The 20,807-nt window shown below is 43.3% G+C and overlaps 2 protein-coding genes across 2 annotated transcripts; both read right to left on the bottom strand.

Annotated features, from left to right (window-relative positions):
* Nucleotides 1–804: 804 nt before the first annotated feature.
* Nucleotides 805–1,281, bottom strand: LOC145674090 (uncharacterized). The gene has a single exon (XM_081743913.1). The coding sequence runs from the start codon at nucleotides 1,279–1,281 to the stop codon at nucleotides 805–807; it is 477 nt and encodes a 158-aa protein (XP_081600039.1).
* Nucleotides 1,282–1,307: 26 nt separating this feature from the next.
* On the bottom strand, nucleotides 1,308–2,240 carry LOC145674089 (uncharacterized). Its single transcript, XM_081743912.1, has one exon. It carries the CDS (start codon nucleotides 2,238–2,240, stop codon nucleotides 1,308–1,310), a length of 933 nt encoding a protein of 310 aa, XP_081600038.1.
* Nucleotides 2,241–20,807: the final 18,567 nt, after the last annotated feature.

The following is a 20,807-nucleotide window of genomic DNA, read 5'->3' as shown; positions in this document are numbered from 1 at the left end:
GCCCCTCTTTCCACTTTTTCGCAGTATCTATTATTGAACAGACCAATTGAGGCCCGCCAGAAACTTAGCGAGACACCCATTTCACGCTTCGGTGCACACGGGAGCTGCTTGCACGTGCGTCTTCACTCAACGAACACTCAACAAAGTATTGTTTGTCTGTATTGTTTTATTTTGGCAATAAAACCGGATGCTTTTTGTCCATGGTGATTTTTGCATTTTGCAGTCTTCCCCCAACACGCAAAAGCCCATTACTATCAATGAAAGGAGTTAGACGCAAAACACGACTCATGGGTGGGAGGGGTTGGTCATTTTGCAAACATTCCAATTCCTCAAGAAATGCTTACTTTTGTATTGTTTTATTTTGGCAATAAAACCGGATGTTTTTGTCCATGGTGATTTTTGCATTTTGCAGTCTTCCCCCAACACGCAAAAGCCCATTACTATCAATGAAAGGAGTTAGACACAAAACACGATTCATGGGTGGGAGGGGTTGGTCATTTTGCAAACATTCCAGTTCCTCAAGAAATGCTTGCTTTTGAACTTGTTTCACTAAACACATTAAAGTACCTTCCATCTCTTCTGCTGTTAATGCGCCTTGAAGCTTCTGGAGGGGGTTTCTGCAGTTGTAGACAAAGCGACGACACCAGGCTACAACGCGTTTCACTTTGAGCAGAGATGAATAACGGCTAGTGATATCCTCCACTGTAACTGCACACATAGCTCTGACACACTTTTTCCTTTCTTCCATCACCTTGTCAGATATGCGAGTAGTCCCGCAGTTGTTGGCAACATTGGATCGTGCAACTAATTGGGACCGTTCCACCACAATGAATGACACACTAATTCACTAGGGTTCACATCCCTGGAGGCACAATAAGCAGGGTTTAGCAAGCCGTCTACAAAACCCCATTCCGCTGCACGAACTGTTTCTTGTATTTCCGCGACACGATTCGCCACAAATGTTTTCCATTTGTCAGGGGAAGAAGTAATCCGTGCTAACACAACCTGTGAATCGGTAAATGCCTTTACCTCTTGCACCTCAAACACAAGGGCGTTTGAGATTGCGATGAGCAACTTCGCCAACAACAATCTAGCGCATAGTAACTCCAATCGAGGGAGAAAAACAGTTTTAATTGGAACCATCTTTGTGTTTGCAGCAATTAGTTGCACACTGGCAGTTTCGTTTAAAAGCTCAGCCCACAAATACGCCGCTGCAGCATAAGCCCGCTCGCTGGCATCTGAAAAGCCAATTATTTGACATTTTTGAGTGTTTGGAGGCATGATGCACCGCTCAACTTTTGCCTCCTCTAATAGGGACAGTTCTTTGCAATATTCCTTCCACTTCGTGCATATTGAACTAGGGAGGTTTCCATCCCATCCCAATTTTCCTTCCACAACGACTGTAGAAGCACCTTCACCTTGATGGATACCGGTGAAAGGAAACCAAGTGGATCAAAGATTTTGGCGATATCAGATAATACCATGCGCTTGGTCCACACGTCACGCTGCAAAGGGGGAGAAATATTGAATCCGAACTCGTCACTGACTGGTGACCACTGCACTCCGAGGGTCTTGATGGTGTTGTCATCGTTGAACTTGAAAGGTACAGACACTTCGCGCATATGAGACGGTACGGCTTCTAGCACTTCCGGTTCACTGGATGTCCATTTTCGCAACTCGAAACCTCCTCTTCTCAATAGCTCGATTAGTTGTCGTTGAAGTTCGATTGCTTCTGACACCAAAGCCGCCCCTGAAAGGAGGTGTTCCATGAAAAAGTCCCACTTGACACTAGAGCAGCCATGGGGAAAGTGTTCACCCTCATCTTCTGCCAGCTGTTGTAAACATCGTGTCGCCAGGAAAGACGCACTTGCAGTACCATAGGTTACAGTCCTTAAACGAAAGTCCTGAATGGACAAATCAGGCGATTCACGCCACACAATTCTCATGTAGTTTCTGTCCACATTGTTTACTAACACAGTACGATACATTTTCACTATATCAGCACAGAGGGGAATCTTGTGGCCTCGAAATCGCACTAATAGTAGGAATATGTCATCTTGGAGTTTGGGCCCGATCATAAGATTATCGTTTAATGATACACCAGATGACGTTTTGGCACTAGCGTCAAACACAACTCTTAATTTTGTCGTTGAACCACTTGGCTTCATCACTGCATGGTGGGGCAAGTAGCAACTCTTCTCTGAGGGAACGTTTCTCTCATTTGTTGGCACAATTTTCATGTGACCTAGCTCAAGATATTCCCGCATAAAATTCCGATATTGTTCTTGGAGGGCAGGTGACTTTGCAAGCTTGCGTTAGCTGTACAAAAGTCTTCTAACAGCAATGTCTCAAGATGCACCACGAGTCTTTGTACTATCCTTGAAGGGTAGACTTACCGTGAATCTTTCGTGTTCGTCCCGGTAGTGTGTATCTTTGAAATATTGGTCACACTTTTTCTCCTCTTGTGTGAGATATTTCTGGGGCAGAAGCTCTTCTATTTCCAAAAACCTTTGCAGACTGGTCTCAACCTCACAAGAGACATGGTGTGATGTAACGGTAACACTATATCCAGTGGAAGCGATGCTCTTTGCGACTATCCAACCAAGGGCAGTTTCTATCGCTACGGGCGACCCAATGGGCCCCACTCGTTTTCTACTACACAATAATGAAGGAAACACGTCTCCAACTAGCAGTATGTCCACAGGCCCCACCACAATGAACGTTGGATCTGCGAGTTTGATACCGCTTAAGTGATTCCACAATCTTGGATCAGGAACCGGTGCCTTAGGTGATTAAATGTAACCTTGGGCACAACCACTGCCCTGGTGCTGAAAGTTTCGCTGTCGTCACCTACTGCTTGGAATTCTAAGTCCGTCACTGCACGAGAGGTGCCCACACCTGCACCCGTTATTCCGGAAATCATTATTTTTGTCTTACGTTTTGCTAGTCCTAGCTTCTGCACACAATTTTCCGTGACAAATGACGTCTCGGAAGCGGTATCGAGCATTGCACGAAATGGGCGCCAAACATCGTTTCTATCTTTCACCTTTATAATTGCTGTTGATAACAACACATGCGGAGCGTTTCTCTCGGCTGCAACATGTGAAAAAAGAGTTTGTGCTCCGTCAGATGAAACCGACGCGCTTTGAGTCTCACTGCGGTCCTAGTGGAGTACTGTGCAGTGTCGCTTATAGCACACACGACAACTAGATGAAGAACACTGGGTACTTTTGTGGGATCCTCGTAAACAATTACAGCATAGCTCTTTACTCTTCACAAACGACACACGATCTGCTACAGAGCGTTTTGAAAATCAAGGCACTTATGGAGAGTGTATTTAGCATTACATAACTCATAGGGGCTTTGTTCACTTTGGTTCACAGTATGATGCGTCACTGCTTTTTTCTTTTCCCGTTGCTTCATTGTATCACTCGATGGCATAGCCTTTCCTCTGCTGCCACTGGAGACTGCTAGCGCGCGCGGGATGATCTAAGAAGTCCGTTAAATATTTAAATGAGGGTTGCTCATTTGATTTTTGCGCTAGTTCCCACTGCCGACGCGACTCACAATCGAGTTTTTCTCCGTACACGAGAATAGCATCCCAATGCTCTACGGGTTGTTCCATCACTTTTAAGGAACGCGTACACTCGACCGTCGTATCGATTAATTTCCGCAGTGCGGTAGCCGATTCTTGGTGAATGACCGGTTGCGTGATTAATCGCTTTAAAATCCAGTTCACGATTTCGCGCTTGTTTTGATAGCGAGAATTCAGAATGTTCCACTCTTCTTGATAATTAGTGTCAGTAATTTGCATAGCCTGGATTAGTTGCGCGGGTTCACGTTTTAAACTTGTTTTCAAGTACTGCAGCTTTTGAGCTCCCGAGAGCTTCTCGTTGTTGTGCACCGATGCAGTAAACAAGTCCTTAAATGATAGCCACTCGAATAAGTTCCCGCTAAAAGTTGGCAACTGTAATTTCGGTAATTTCATTTCACTCCACACTTGAGCTTCACTATTGGGAGGAGATTGTGTCGTTGCTTGGAAATCCATTAGGGACACACTTAGGGCTACAAGTCTACTTTCCATTTCTACGAGCTCTTCTTCTTCTTTGATAAACTCTTCATCATTGGAAACTGCAACTATTTCGTTCAAAAGTTGAGAACAGTCTTGTTGTAGCTTGTTGACCTTCCCGCTATGAACCAATATGGCTTTCGCATTGTTCTGAGACAGCAGGCTCACTGCCTTTTCCTGTTGTGTAATTTTTGCTTTCAAAGTACGTTTCCTTATGTTTAAGTACTCCATTGCTTTTGAGTGTCACTCACCCTAAGGAAAACAAAAACAGACAAAAGTTTACCAAAGCTGCACTTTTTGTTTCATCCGGCATCAAAGGAGGACCATGTATAAGCTTCTCACCAAACGACAGTTCGTAATTTTAAAGCTTTAATTAATAATAGAAACAAAATTATACAGCTAAAGAAAGAATACAAGTTGAATATGTAAAACGATATGTTCCATTGTTTGCTATTCTCAATTTTGAATTGTTCGCAAGTTTCTTTATGTTTAAGATAGATAATTGTTCACTCGAAAGATGTAAAAACGCTCATAAAGAACAAACACTTGTCGCGTCTCTCTCACACTTGAGGACCACACGCTCACATCATAGAGACGCGCACACACACAAGCAACAACTAACGTCTCCCTTTTAAACATACACTTGGCCGCCCGAAAAGAAGGAAATTTCGAGAGTTGACAAAAGTGAACCCCGGAGCCCTCTGCTGGAGGAAAAGAATTTTATCACTCACATACCCATAGGCGCCGGAACCTGGGGCTCAGACCTCTTCAGCCCCCCCAAGATTACCAATGAGGGGGCTGAGTCCCCCAATGTTTCAGTCCTGTTTTAGTATTCTTATCTCTTTAAAATAAATTTTCCAGACTTAGTTTTAAAAAATGACTACTCAGGTACATTTTCATTTTCAGAATATACTAGTATTCAATTTTCTTTAGTAAAACTAGTATCGCCAAACATCTATTTTTGTGTTTTAGAATTTTTATTGTAAGAAGGAAACAGATGATATTTTCTTACTTTTTTCTTTCTCCGGCTCCCAGCTTCAATTCTTTACTGGTGACTGGTGATCATTGTCGTCCTAAAGTATCAATACAAACACAAACACACACACACACACACACACACACACACACACACACACACACACACACACACACACACACACACACACAGAGAGAGAGAGAGAGAGAGAGAGAGAGAGAGAGAGAGAGAGAGAGAGAGAGAGAGAGAGAGAGAGATTGAGTGAGTGAATGAGTGAGAGAGAGAGAGAAAATTGCCGTTCTTTTATTAATATCTGAGCGGATGTAAAGGGCAAGTATCGTGGGCCTTTTTCCTAGGAATTCTGGAAGCCCCTGAAATTTCCACTCCTTGCCCTCGCCACACATGGTATTTTATATAGGGGTTTATGACCCGTAGTTGCAGAAAATCAACGCTGCCTTCGTTCCTTTCTTTCTTTCCATATTTTTCAAATACTGAGTTTTGGTCATTTTGTGCGGGTGGAGAAAACGCACTGGGTAACAACGTATACTCCCTTGTAGTTTGCTCCAAAGATTTCGGTGTTTTAGTTTATCGGTAGTGTTGACAGAAAAACGAAAACGTTATTGTAGTGCCTTGTTATCGTTTTAGTTTAATGGAAGAAGAGGAGTGTGAATTTTAGTGAAGTGTTTTAGTTTTATTTATTTATTTATTTATTCATTATTTGCTGGCAAATAGTGTTAATCGCACATGTGAAAAATGGATTATTTTCTAGTGAGAACGGAAAAAGTGCAGAATGAATCTTCTATGTCAGTGACTGACAAGAGGTAGACGTTCGTTTATTTTTGACGCTACCATCCACCAGGGGCATCTATCTACGATCTAACATGGGCCAAAAACAGTTCAACGCGTTACTTATTTTAAATTGTTATCAAGAACTTTCTTGAAGACTCGATGTTGATATTATTGCAGACGAATTTATAATGCGCACCGAAATCCGCGGGCAAACTTTTGCTATGAAAAAGAAGTAATTCAACCTTTACCGCCTACAAATCTGAACCTAGATGGAAGAAAGTCAACTAGATACAAGTAACATAATATTACAATTTAATGAGAAATTTAAAATTTGGTAGTCATATCTTAATCTTACATCTATTTTACAAGTTAATATAGGCCGAAGAAAGTCTTATTGTATCATTCAAATATTGGAAATATTTATACACTGTAACCTCTCTTAATGGACATCTCCATAATGTGAACAAACTATGTTTATCCCTCCCAGTAAAAATACGTGTGTTGTTATGGAAGAGAACACTCCCTTTTACGGACATCCATCATTTACGGATAAATATTCATATCCCACTGATGCCCGTTATTGAGAGGTTTTATTGTATTTGGAGCAATTAACTAAACCTATTGAGGAATAAAAGGCTAAACAGTTTATTGGTTGTACTAAGTGGCGTATTTAGGGTTTTGTTTGGAGGGGGGACTATGCACAACACGCGAATAAGCACTTACATTTTCCTTATGTGTACAGACATATTTTAATGAAGCTGCGCATATAACAAATTGATTTCCGGGAGGGGGGGCTTGAGGCCGATTGCCACCCCCTTAAATACGCCACTGGTTATACTAATGAATTCTTATCCATTGTCGTTTCTGAATTATTGGAACTATATGGTTGAGTTTATTATCATTTAGGGTGTATTTTGAGCAGCGAGGCTATATGAGAGGTGGACCTACAATTTAAGATAAAATCCGACCCTCTCGTTGAACGCTCTCCCACCGTGAATCCGGGACTTTGTGCACCAGTCATACGTACTAACCACTAGATCAACAGAGAGAGCTGAAACCAAGGTCTGAGCTGAGCTGCTAACCTTCTGTAGATAGACCTTGAGCTGCAACTGCATTGTGTCGAGCTGTCAATGTAGTAGTTAATTAATGGTGCGTAGAAACGCGGAACGTAAATAGAGAAAAAAATGAAAACTGTGAATCAAAACGGGAAGGGGGGTCTTACGCTGGTAGGTGTCTAAATCCAAAACCCTACATCCAGTGGCGGCGATTGGACGTTAAAAGTGGGAGGGGGGCAAGACATGATCTGAATATTTGTATATCAATGTTAATATACAAATTTCCCTGGTTGATACTATAAACTTTAATAGGACATTTCAGAAAAGTGGGGGGGCAACTGCCCCCCTTTGCCCCCCCTAATCGCCGCCCATGCCTACATCCCTTGTTCCTGATTATAGTAGTTGAGCCCCCCAATGTTTTCTTCGTGTCGGCGCTTATGCACATACCTGATATGTTTGGTTTTATCAGTTTCTTTTTTCCTTTCTCTATTGTGTATAATATTTTGCACAATTACATTTTAGAGTGTTAAATAAAATATTTTACTTACTTCGTTCCATTTTTCTTCCATGAACTTCATTATTAAGCAACATTTTGATGGCAATGTTACCAGATCAACAAACGTACAACTGCATGACTTGTGGTTCACTGCTCCAACCAATTCGTTCATCAAGATTCAATTATACTGCTAATGGGGCTTTTACACTTGGTCGATTTAGTCGCATGACTAAATCGACTCGCTGAATTTGCCACTAAATCGAAGCGACTAGGCCGAATCAGATCGATGGATGTGTTCAATTATTTCAACCACAGAAAATAGAACGTCTTTCAATTCAGTTGCCAGTCGATTAGTCGCCTTCGATCAACAAGCGATTAAGTTGAAGTCCCGTTTACACGGTCGATTAAGTTGAAAGTGACGTCAATTCAACTAAATCGAACGCAAATCGACTAAGTGTAAACGCCCCTTAAGAATCGAACGGTGTGTCACTGTTAGAACCTTCGAAATCTTGCCGCCAGAGCTCGTAGCGGAAAGTAAAGCCTGCATTTAGCTGGCAGTCTGCATTTCTGGAACTGCGTTCATTGTGACCTTTTTCTTTAATTTCTCCCACCGAGTGATAACTTTTAAGATTGCTTGAAATCCTGTTTAGTTTTTGACAGGTTTTACATGATTCGTTAAGGTTCTATAAAAATATCCAGTCGTAAACTTCAACATATTTTCAGAGGTCGGCTACGTTGAGGATTGCTATTTCAAGGTACATGGGTCCGATCTCCGTTGATGTCAATTCAATAAATCATCTTAAACTTCTTTACTTAAAAAATACATTATCGATGTAGCTGTGTGAGCGCGTTTGCAATTTTTATTCCATTTTATCTCTCTGAATAATAAAATCAGGTTCATTATGCAGATTTCCTTCTCAACCAATTCCAGGAAACTTTGTCTTTACAGTTATTTTCATTCTTTTCTGTCATTGAACCTTGCTACTGGTATTTTCTTTTTCTGCGTGTCAGCTTCTAAGAAGTGTCATTGTTTGATGATGAATGGGAATAATCTTCCTAGCTGCTATCTTATAAGGAAGATAAACATTACGACGGTACCGGGTTCGGGTGCCGTTATGCTCGTGAGGGGATTTAACCAAGATATGACAATCCTGGGTATGATTCTCTATTTCCCTCTAAGGGAAACCAAAGATACGAGGGATTAGGATTCTAGGCTAAGTACTCACCATCACTAAGGAGTCCACGATGCAACTACCAATACAAATTGAACTTCCCTCACCAAAAGTCTCATATAATTTTGGTTCGAGTACTCGGAACGTTTCTTGTAGCCTCGGGAAGGGAGTTCGTAAGGTTCACGGGACGTTAAATTAAGTTAAGCACCTAATGTTTAAGTAGAAGAGAAAATATCCCTTTGCACTACACTACTACATGGTTAACAAATCATATTCTTACCCTAAAAGTAAAAGCATGTAAAAAGATATTACGTTACCTGTAAAACATATTATTAACACCAACAAAATACTTTATTCACTGTGTAATTATAAATGAAAATTGATATCCATTTACGATTGCTTTATTGGATATATCATCTTTTTAAATTTTCACACATGTATAATTGCTTTCACACTTTAGGAAAAAAGGAAAAAATACTTTTTAAACGTAATGTTTATGGCCCCGTATTTACGTTGTCGAAAAAAAATACCGAAAACGCGACGCGAGAATCACGTTTTATTTTTCATCACGATTGGAAGAGAAGTTCGCACTATTCCATAGAGATGATGGCACTTGTGATTTTTCTTCATGTTTGGGTAAGTATCCATTTCTCGTATACTACACACGCAGCACACGATAGTATCTCTCTTCAAATATGCAGTTTCGAAGATTTGGCAGAGTTCCTCATGTCTTCACATTTTTGAATAAGTCTTTCCACTTCTCTGTAGTTCGAATAGTAACACCTATGCTAAAATGTTTTATTTTTACATCTTAACTATATATAAAACTATATGAGCTGACATAAATTACTGAGCACTTCCTGTAACCCTACAATGATTAAATTTGGCATGATTGTAGCTTTGCGGAACTAGCCGACAGAAAACTGCCGAAACCGAATATTTTTATTTTTAGGGGGTCTAAAGAGGGGATGAAAATTTCCTCATGTTATTTAAGTAGGACTTTTTTCGGACCTATAATCTCATGTTTTAGGTACTTAGAATTGGAATAAAAACTTGAAATTAGATATGCTTGTACGTTTGCGTTAGCACTACCTAAGTAAATCAATAAAAATCGAAAATTACAACTTTAGAGTGGTTTTATGGGGAAGTGAAAAATCTTTCCCTTGTTATTTATATGGAACACCTTTTACACCCCCAAATTATTGAGCACTTCCTGTAGGGATACAATGATTAAATTTGGCGTGATTGTCGCTTTTCGGGACAAACCGACAGGAAAAGTGCCAAAAGTGAATATTTTTAACTTTTAGGTGGTCTAAAGAGGGGATGAAGAATTTCCCCATGTTATTTAAATGGGCCTTTTTTTTGAACCTATAATCTCATGTTTTACGTACTTAGAAGTGGAATAAAAACTTGACATTCGGTATGCTTGTACGTTTTTGTTAGCGTTAACAAAGTGAATCATCAGAAATAAAAAATTCCAACCGTAAAGTGGTTTTATGGGGAACTGAAAAATCTTTCCCATGTTATTTATATGGGACGTCTTCTACACCCCAAAAAGTTTAGGCACTTCCGGCAGGATTAGAACGATGAAATTTGGCATGATTGTAGCCTTTCAGGACTAACCGACAGAAAAATTGCCAAAAGTGAATATTTTTAATTTTTAGGGTTCTTCTAGATAGTTGAAATCTTATCTTTTAGATAGTTGAAATAGGAAAAGAAACGATAGAATTGTGGGTTTAAGGGGTGCGAGGCCGCAGGCCGAGCAAAGACAGTGTGTAGGGGCGAAGTCCGTGGATGAGCAGATTCAGGTAATATGAAGAGCAAGTTCACGAAATTCACTGTTCATGCAAAGGTCGATATATAAGAAATGCGAAGCCGTAGGCCGAGCAGGGTCGGGGGTCTGGGGGCAGAGCCCCCAGCTAGCCAAATGCTAGTTTTAATATAATCTTGGATATAAGTAAAGCATATTGCAATTTTCTTGCCGAGTGTGTAGAGGCAGAGTAATTAGTTGCTGCCTCACAAAACTAGTAAAACCACACTGCCCGCGCCAAGTCACTGTTGTTCTCATCACAGACAAAGGGTGCCCAGGTATTTTTTCAAAGGAAAAATACATCTTGTAGGGCATTTAGTTTTAAGGAAACTACTCCTGTTTCAGGAAGTAACATAAGGATTTTTACATTATTGACGCTATAATAAGCATGATTGCACAGACCCTTAATCGAACCATAATAATCAACTAAGAAATATGCATATTACGGAATATAGTTCGTCATTTCACACCTTAGCTTGTGCAGAGATAGGGGAAGAGCCATACTGTTCTGAATTCTTTCCCCAAATTAGGCTATGTGAAGAGAGATGTGGGCGACAAACACACACACACACATAAGTACTTGTAAGGGAGGAATTTTGCAGCTTTGCATTTCCGTCTCGGTGAGCGACTGTATATATGAGCGTTGATCAAAAAAATACGTGCGTGAAGCTGGCCCATCCCAATTGAGCACATTTTTTAAAAATAGAACATTAAAAATGTGCTAAAAATGTGCTTCACAAAACACAAAATTTTAAAAAATGTGCTCTTCAAATTACCAAGAAATTAGAAGATTAATTTGGGCGGGGCTAGCTACACGCTAGCCCCGCCCACCCAACGGAGGAACCCCAAACTAGTGACAAATAATAGTGAGATAAATGTGCTCCCAGGAAAGCATCAAAACAAAAAATGTACTCAATTATTTGCCGCCAAAACAGGGTTGTCAAGTTGGGGGCCAGCGTGAAGCTAGACCTGCCCACCCAACGGAGGGACCCCAGACTAGTGCCAAATAATAGTACTAAAAATGTGCTCCCAGGAAAGCATCAAAACAAAAATTGTGCTCAATTATTTACCGCCAAAACAGGGTTGTCAATTTGGGGGCCAGCATGAAGCTAGCCCCGCCCACCCAACGGAGGGACCCCAAACTAGTGGCAAATAATAGTGCTAAAAATGTGCTCCCAGAAAAGCATCAAAACAAAAAATCTGCTCAATTATTTACCGCCAAAAAAGAGTTGCCAAGTTGGGGGCCAGCGTAAAGCTAGCCCCGCCCACCCAACGGAGGGACCCCAATATATTGCCAAATAATAGTACTAGAAATGCGCTCCCAGAAAAGCATCAAAACAAAAAATGTGCTCAATTATTTACCACCAAAAAAAAAATTGCCAAATTGGGGGCCAGCGTGAAGTTAGCCCCGCCCAGCCAACGAAGGGACCCCAAATTAGTGCCAAATAATAGTGCTAAAAATGTGCTCCCAGAGAAGCATCAAAACAAAAAATGTGCACAATTATTTACTGCCAAAAAAGGGTTGCCAATTTGGGGGCCAGCGTGAAGCTAGCCCCGCCCTCCAAACGGAGGGACTCCAAAGTAGTGCCAAATAATAGTGCTAAAAATGTGCTCCCAGGAAAGCATCAAAACAAAAAATGTGCTCAATTATTTACCGCCAAAACAGTGTTGCCAAGTTGGGGGCCAGCGTGAAGCTAGCCCCGCCCACACAACGGAGGGACCCCAAACTAGTGCCAAATAATAGTGCTAAAAATGTGCTCCCAGGAAAGCATCAAAACAAAAAATGTGCTCAATAATTTCCCGCCAAAAAAGGGTTGCCAATTTGGGGGCCAGCGTGAAGCTAGCCCCGTCCACCCAACGGAGGGACCCCAAACTAGTGCCATATAATAGTGCTAAAAATGTGCTCCCAGTAAAGCATCAAAACAAAAAATGTGCTCAATTATTTGCCGCCAAAAGAGGGTTGTCAATTTGGAGGCCAGCGTGAAGCTAGCCCCGCCCACCCAACGGAGGGACCCCAAACTAGTGCCAAATAATAGTGCTCAAAATGTGCTCCCAGAAAAGCATCAAAACAAAAAATCTGCTCAATTATTTACCGCCAGAAAACATTTGCCAAGTTGGGGGCCAGCGTTAAGCTAGCCCCGCCCACCCAACGGAGGGACCCCAAACAAGTGCCAAATAATAGTGCTAAAAATGTGCTCCCAGGAAAGCATCAAAACAAAAAATTTCCTCAGTTATTTGCCGCCAAAACAGGGTTGCCATGTTGGGGGCAAGCGTGAAGCTAGGCCCGCCTACCCAACGGAGACACGCCAAACTAGTGCCAAATAATAGTGAGAAAAATGTGCTCTGAGGAAAGCATCAAAACAAAAAATGTGCTCAATTATTTACCGCCAAAATAGCGTTGCCAAATTGGGGGCCAGCTTGAAGCTAGCCCCTTCCACCCAACGGAAAGACCCCAAACTAGTGCGAAATAATAGTGCTAAAAATGTGCTCGCTAAAAGGCATCAAAACAAAAAATGTGCTCAATTATTTACTGCCAAAACAGGGTTGCTAATTTGGGGGCCAGCGTGAAGTTAGCCCCGCCGAGCCAACGAAGGGACCCCAAATTAGTGCCAAATAATAGTGCTAAAAATGTGCTCCCAGAGAAGCATCAAAACAAAAAATGTGCACAATTATTTACTGCCAAAAAAGGGTTGCCAATTTGGGGGCCAGCGTGAAGCTAGCCCCGCCCTCCCAACGGAGGGACTCCAAACTAGTGCCAAATAATAGTGCTAAAAATGTGCTCCCAGGAAAGCATCAAAACAAAAAATGTGCTCAATTATTTACTGCCAAAAAGGGGGTTGCCAATTTGGGGGGAAGCGTGAAGCTAGCCCCGCCCAGCCAACGAAGGGACCCCAAACTAGTGCCAAATAATAGTGCTAAAATGTGCTCCCAGAAAAGCATGAAAACAAAAAATGTGCTCAATTGTTTACTGCCAAAAAGGGTTGCCAAGTTGGGGGCCAGCCTGAAGCTAGACCCGCCCACCCAACGGAGGGACCCCAAACTAGTGCCAAATAATAGTGCTAAAAATGTGCTCCCAGAAAAGCATCAAAACAAAAAATGTGCTCAATTATTTACCGCCAAAACAGGGTTGCCAACTTGGGGCCAGCGTGAAGCTAGCCCCGCCCACCCAACGGAGGGACCCCAAAATAGTGCCAAATAATAGTGCTACAAATGTGTTACCAGGAAAGCATCAAAACAAAAAATGTGCTCAATTATTTACCGCCAAAACAGTGTTGCCAAGTTGGGCGCCAGCGTGAAGCTAGCCCCGCCCACCCAACGGACGGACCCCAAACTAGTGCCAAATAACAGTGCTCAAAATGTGCTCCCAGGAAAGCGTCAAAACAAAAAATGTGCTCAATAATTTCCCGCCAAAAAGGGTTGCCAAGTTGGGGGCCAGCGTGAAGCTAGCCCCGTCCACCCAACGGAGGGACCCCAAACTAGTGCCATATAATAGTGCTAAAAATGTGCTCCCAGTAAAGCATCAAAACAAAAAATGTGCTCAATTATTTGCCGCCAAAAGAGGGTTGTCAATTTGGAGGCCAGCGTGAAGCTAGCCCCGCCCACCCAACGGAGGGACCCCAAACTAGTGCCAAATAATAGTGCTCAAAATGTGCTCCCAGAAAAGCATCAAAACAAAAAATCTGCTCAATTATTTACCGCCAGAAAACATTTGCCAAGTTGGGGGCCAGCGTTAAGCTATCCCCGCCCACCCAACGGAGGGACCCCAAACAAGTGCCAAATAATAGTGCTAAAAATGTGCTCCCAGGAAAGCATCAAAACAAAAAATTTCCTCAGTTATTTGCCGCCAAAACAGGGTTGCCATGTTGGGGGCCAGCGTGAAGCTAGGCCCGCCTACCCAACGGAGACACGCCAAACTAGTGCCAAATAATAGTGAGAAAAATGTGCTCTGAGGAAAGCATCAAAACAAAAAATGTGCTCAATTATTTACCGCCAAAATAGCGTTGCCAAATTGGGGGCCAGCTTGAAGCTAGCCCCTTCCACCCAACGGAAAGACCCCAAACTAGTGCGAAATAATAGTGCTAAAAATGTGCTCGCTAAAAGGCATCAAAACAAAAAATGTGCTCAATTATTTACTGCCAAAACAGGGTTGCTAATTTGGGGGCCAGCGTGAAGTTAGCCCCGCCGAGCCAACGAAGGGACCCCAAATTAGTGCCAAATAATAGTGCTAAAAATGTGCTCCCAGAGAAGCATCAAAACAAAAAATGTGCACAATTATTTACTGCCAAAAAAGGGTTGCCAATTTGGGGGCCAGCGTGAAGCTAGCCCCGCCCTCCCAACGGAGGGACTCCAAACTAGTGCCAAATAATAGTGCTAAAAATGTGCTCCCAGGAAAGCATCAAAACAAAAAATGTGCTCAATTATTTACTGCTAAAAAGGGGGTTGCCAATTTGGGGGGAAGCGTGAAGCTAGCCCCGCCCAGCCAACGAAGGGACCCCAAACTAGTGGCAAATAATAGTGCTAAAATGTGCTCCCAGGAAAGCATCAAAACAAAAAATCTGCTCAATTATTTACCGCCAAAAAAGAGTTGCCAAGTTGGGGGCCAGCGTAAAGCTAGCCCCGCCCACCCAACGGAGAGACCCCAATATATTGCCAAATAATAGTACTAGAAATGCGCTCCCAGAAAAGCATCAAAACAAAAAATGTGCTCAATTATTTACCGCCAAAACAGGGTTGCCAGCTTGGGGCCAGCGTGAAGCTAGCCCCGCCCACCCAACGGAGGGACCCCAAAATAATGCCAAATAATAGTGCTACAAATGTGTTACCAGGAAAGCATCAAAACAAAAAATGTTCTCAATTATTTACCGCCAAAACAGTGTTGCCAAGTTGGGGGCCAGCGTGAAGCTAGCCCCGCCCACCCAACGGACGGACCCCAAACTAGTGCCAAATAACAGTGCTAAAAATGTGCTCCCAGGAAAGCGTCAAAACAAAAAATGTGCTCAATAATTTCCCGCCAAAAAGGGTTGCCAAGTTGGGGGCCAGCGTGAAGCTAGCCCCGTCCACCGAACGGAGGGACCCCAAACTAGTGCCAAATAATAGTGAGAAAAATGTGCTCCCAGGAAAGCATCAAAACAAAAAATGTGCTTAATTATTTGCCGCCAAAACAGGGTTGTCAAGTTGGGGGCCAGCGTGAAGCTAGACCTGCCCACCCAACGGAGGGACCCCAAACTAGTGCCAAATAATAGTACTAAAAATGTGCTCCCCGGAAAACATCAGAAGAAAAATTGTGCTCAATTATTTACCGCCAAAACAGGGTTGTCAATTTGTGGGCCAGCGTGAAGCTAGCCCCGCCCACCCAACGGAGGGACCCCAAACTAGTGGCAAATAATAGTGCTAAAAATGTGCTCCCAGAAAAGCATCAAAACAAAAAATCTGCTCAATTATTTACCGCCAAAAAAGAGTTGCCAAGTTGGGGGCCAGCGTAAAGCTAGCCCCGCCCACCCAACGGAGAGACCCCAATATATTGCCAAATAATAGTACTAGAAATGCGCTCCCAGAAAAGCATCAAAACAAAAAATGTGCTCAATTATTTACCGCCAAAAAAGGGTTGCCAAGTTGGGGGCCAGCGTGAAGCTAGCCCCGCCCACCCAACGGACGGACCCCAAACTAGTGCCAAATAACAGTGCTAAAAATGTGCTCCCAGGAAAGCGTCAAAACAAAAAATGTGCTCAATAATTTCCCGCCAAAAAGGGTTGCCAAGTTGGGGGCCAGCGTGAAGCTAGCCCCGTCCACCCAACGGAGGGACCCCAAACTAGTGCCAAATAATAGTGAGAAAAATGTGCTCCCAGGAAAGCATCAAAACAAAAAATGTGATTAATTATTTGCCGCCAAAACAGGGTTGTCAAGTTGGGGGCCAGCGTGAAGCTAGACCTGCCCACCCAACGGAGGGACCCCAAACTAGTGCCAAATAATAGTACTAAAAATGTGCTCCCCGGAAAACATCAGAAGAAAAATTGTGCTCAATTATTTACCGCCAAAACAGGGTTGTCAATTTGTGGGCCAGCGTGAAGCTAGCCCCGCCCACCCAACGGAGGGACCCCAAACTAGTGGCAAATAATAGTGCAAAAAATGTGCTCCCAGAAAAGCATCAAAACAAAAAATCTGCTCAATTATTTACCGCCAAAAAAGAGTTGCCAAGTTGGGGGCCAGCGTGAAGCTAGCCCCGCCCACCCAACGGAGAGACCCCAATATATTGCCAAATAATAGTACTAGAAATGCGCTCCCAGAAAAGCATCAAAACAAAAAATGTGCTCAATTATTTACCGCCAAAAAAGGGTTGCCAAGTTGGGGGCCAGCGTGAAGCTAGCCCCGCCCACCCAACGGAGGGACCCCAAACTAGCGCCAAATAATAGTGCTACAAATGTGCTTCCAGGAAAGCATCAAAACAAAAAATGTGCTCAATTATTTACCGCCAAAACAGTGTTGCCAAGTTGGGGGCCAGCGTGAAGCTAGCCCCGACCCCCCAACGGAGGGACCCCAAACTAGTGCCAAATAATAGTGCTAAAAATGTGCTCCCAGGAAAGCATCAAAACAAAAAATGTGCTCAATAATTTCCCGCCAAAAAAGGGTTGCCAAGTTGGAAGCCAGCGTGAAGCTAGCCCCGTCCACCCAACGGAGGGACCCCAAACTAGTGCCAAATAATAGTGCTAAAAATGTGCTCCCAGGAAAGCATCAAAACAAAAAATGTGCTCAATTATTTACCGCCAAAAGAGGGTTGTCAAGTTGGGGGCCAGCGTGAAGCTAGCCCCGCCCATCCAACGGAGGGACCCCAAACTAGTGCCAAATAATAGTGAGAAAAATGTGCTCCCAGGAAAGCATCAAAACAAAAATTGTGCTCAATTATTTACCGCCAAAACAGGGTTGTCAATTTGGGGGCCAGCGTGAAGCTAGCCCCGCCCACCCAACGGAGGGACCCCAAACTAGTGGCAAATAATAGTGCTAAAAATGTGCTCCCAGAAAAGCATCAAAACAAAAAATCTGCTCAATTATTTACCGCCAGAAAACAGTTGCCAAGTTGGGGGCCAGCGTAAAGCTAGCCCCGCCCACCCAACGGAGGGACCCCAAACTATTGCCAAATAATAGTGCTAAAAATGTTCTCCTAGGAAAGCATCAAAACAAAAAATTTGCTCAGTTATTTGCCGCCAAAACAGGGTTGCCATTTTGGAGGCCAGCGTGAAGCTAGGCCCGCCTACCCAACGGAGACACCACAAACTAGTGCCAAATAATAGTGAGAAAAATGTGCTCCCAGGAAGGCATGAAAACAAAAAATGTGCTCAATTATTTACCGCCAAAATAGCGTTGCCAAATTGGGGCCAGCTTGAAGCTAGCCCCTTCCACCCAACGGAAAGCCCCCAAACTAGTTCGAAATAATAGTGATAAAAATGTGCTCGCTGAAAGGCATCAAACAAAAAATGTGCTCAATTATTTACTGCCAAAACAGGGTTGCCAAATTGGGGGCCAGCGTGAAGTTAGCCCCGCCCAGCCAACGAAGGGACCCCAAATTAGTGCCAAATAATAGTGCTAAAAATGTGCTCCCAGAGAAGCATCAAAACAAAAAATGTGCACAATTATTTACTGCCAAAAAAGGGTTGCCAATTTGGGGGCCAGCGTGAAGCTAGCCCCGCCCTCCCAACGGAGGGACTCCAAAGTAGTGCCAAATAATAGTGCTAAAAATGTGCTCCCAGAGAAGCATCAAAACAAAAAATGTGCTCAATTATTTACCGCCAAAAAGGGTTGCCAAGTTGGGGGCCAGCGTGAAGCTAGCCCCGCCCACCCAGCGGATTGACCCCAAACTAGTGGCAAATAATAGTGCTAAAAATGTGCTCCCAGAGAAGCATCAAAAAAAAATGTGCTCAATTATTTACCGCCAAAACAGGGTTGCCAACTTGGGGGCCAGCGTGAAGCTAGCCCCGCCACCCAACGGAGGGACCCCAAACTAGTGCCAAATAATAGTGCTACAAATGTGCTCCCAGGAAAGCATCAAAACAAAAAATGTGCTCAATTATTTACCGCCAAAACAGTGTTGCAAAGTTGGGGGCATGCGTGAAGTTAGCCCTTCCACTTAACGGAGGGACCCCAAACTAGTGTTAAATAATAGTGCTAAAATGTGCTCCCAGGAAAGCATCAAAACAAAAAATGTGCTCAATTATTTACCGCCAAAACAGTGTTGCCAAGTTGGGGGCCAGCGTGAAGCTAGCCCCGCCCACCCAACGGAGGGACCCCAAACTAGTGACAAATAATAGTGCTAAAAATGTGCTCCCAGAGAAGCATCAAAACAAAAAATGTGCTCAATTATTTACCGCCAAAACAGGGTTGCCAATTTGGGGGCAGCGTGAAGCTAGCCCAGCCCACCCAACGGAGGGACCACAATATATTGCCAAATAATAGTACTAGAAATGCGCTCCCAGGAAAACATTAAAACAAAAAAATTGCTCAGTTATTTACCGCCAAAACAGTGTTGCCAAGTTGGGGGGCAGCGTGAAGCTAGCCCCGCCCACCCAACGGACGGACCCCAAACTAGTGCCAAATAATAGTGCTAAAAATGTGCTCCCAGGAAAGCGTCAAAACAAAAAATGTGCTCAATAATTTCCCGCCAAAAAGGGTTGCCAAGTTGGGGGCCAGCGTGAAGCTAGCCCCGTCCACTCAACGGAGGGACCCCAAACTAGTGCCAAATAATAGTGAGAAAAATGTGCTCCCAGGAAAGCATCAAAACAAAAAATGTGCTCAATTATTTGCCGCCAAAACAAGGTTGTCAAGTTGGGGGCCAGCGTGAAGCTAGACCTGCCCACCCAACGGAGGGACCCCAAACTAGTGACAAATAATAGTGCTAAAAATGTGCTCCCAGAGAAGCATCAAAACAAAAAATGTGCTCAATTATTTACCGCCAAAACAGGGTTGCCAATTTGGGGGCAGCGTGAAGCTAGCCCAGCCCACCCAACGGAGGGACCACAATATATTGCCAAATAATAGTACTAGAAATGCGCTCCCAGGAAAACATCAAAACAAAAAATTTGCTCAGTTATTTACCGCCAAAACAGTGTTGCCAAGTTGGGGGCCAGCGTGAAGCTAGCCACGCCCACCCAACGGACGGACCCCAAACTAGTGCCAAATAATAGTGCTAAAAATGTGCTCCCAGGAAAGCGTCAAAACAAAAAATGTCCTCAATAATTTCCCGCCAAAAAGGGTTGCCAAGTTGGGGGCCAGCGTGAAGCTAGCCCCGTCCACTCAACGGAGGGACCCCAAACTAGTGCCAAATAATAGTGAGAAAAATGTGCTCCCAGGAAAGCATCAAAACAAAAAATGTGCTCAATTATTTGCCGCCAAAACAAGGTTTTCAAGTTGGGGGCCAGCGTGAAGCTAGACCTGCCCACCCAACGGAGGGACCCCAAACTAGTGCCAAATAATAGTACTAAAAATGTGCTCCCCGGAAAACATCAGAACAAAAATTGTGCTCAATTATTTACCGCCAAAACAGGGTTGTCAATTTGTGGGCCAGCGTGAAGTATATTTTAGGCACACACTAATTTCCCCCACCTCGAACTGTTTCAATTTCCTCACTGACAAACACTTTACCATTTTATATCGTAAAGGTCAGATCTACTGTTATTGTAACAGAGTGGTGCTTGAGCGATTGACTAGAAATTCAAACTCCGATTAGTGACAATTTCACAGTCTTGTTTTATTACAAGTGTAAACTCTTTAGTCAGTTCAGAAGAGGCCGTGGATCGTGTTCAGAGTTGATGACGATAGATCTTGGTGAGTCAGAGTATTTCAAAGTTAATGAGAGTGGTTCATGGTGGGTGGTGGGTCAGAATGGGTCACGGTGGGTGGTGGGTCAGAGTGGGTCACCGTGGGTAGTATGTCACAGTGGGTCATGGTGGGTGGTGGGTCAGAGTGGATCACGGTGGGTGGTGGGTCAGAGTGGGTCATGGTGGGTGGTGTGTTAGTGGGTCGTGGGTCACGGTGGGTCAGTGGGTCGTGGGTCACGATGGGTGGTGGGTCAGTGGGTCGTAGGTCAAGTTTTCATTGACTCACGCCAACTGTGCTACGTGCACATGTAGTGTGACATTTTAAAACTCCAATTTTAACTAGCCCAAAATTTTGTCTTATTTTTATACATTTTCACCACCGAGGGAAAAAATACCATTCAAATAAATGAGGGAGACCATTTTAAAATTTGGACCTCTTCAATCACCTGTAGTGTGACACATTCAAATTCGAATTTTAACTAGTTCAGAATTTTGTCCGTTTTGTTCACTTTTGTCCAACCAAAAAAAAAAAAGTCGTATCATTCAAATAAACGACGGAGGGCCATTTCAAAATTTGGCCACTTCGATCATCTGTAGTACATCTTCAAATTCAAAATTTAACAAGCTCATAATT

Source organism: Thermobia domestica, chromosome 17 (genome assembly GCF_964235325.1).
Source record: "Thermobia domestica chromosome 17, izTheDome1.hap1.1, whole genome shotgun sequence".
NCBI lineage: Eukaryota > Metazoa > Arthropoda > Insecta > Zygentoma > Lepismatidae > Thermobia > Thermobia domestica.
Note: the sequence above shows the minus strand (reverse complement) of the source record. Positions and strands in the feature narration are given on the sequence as shown.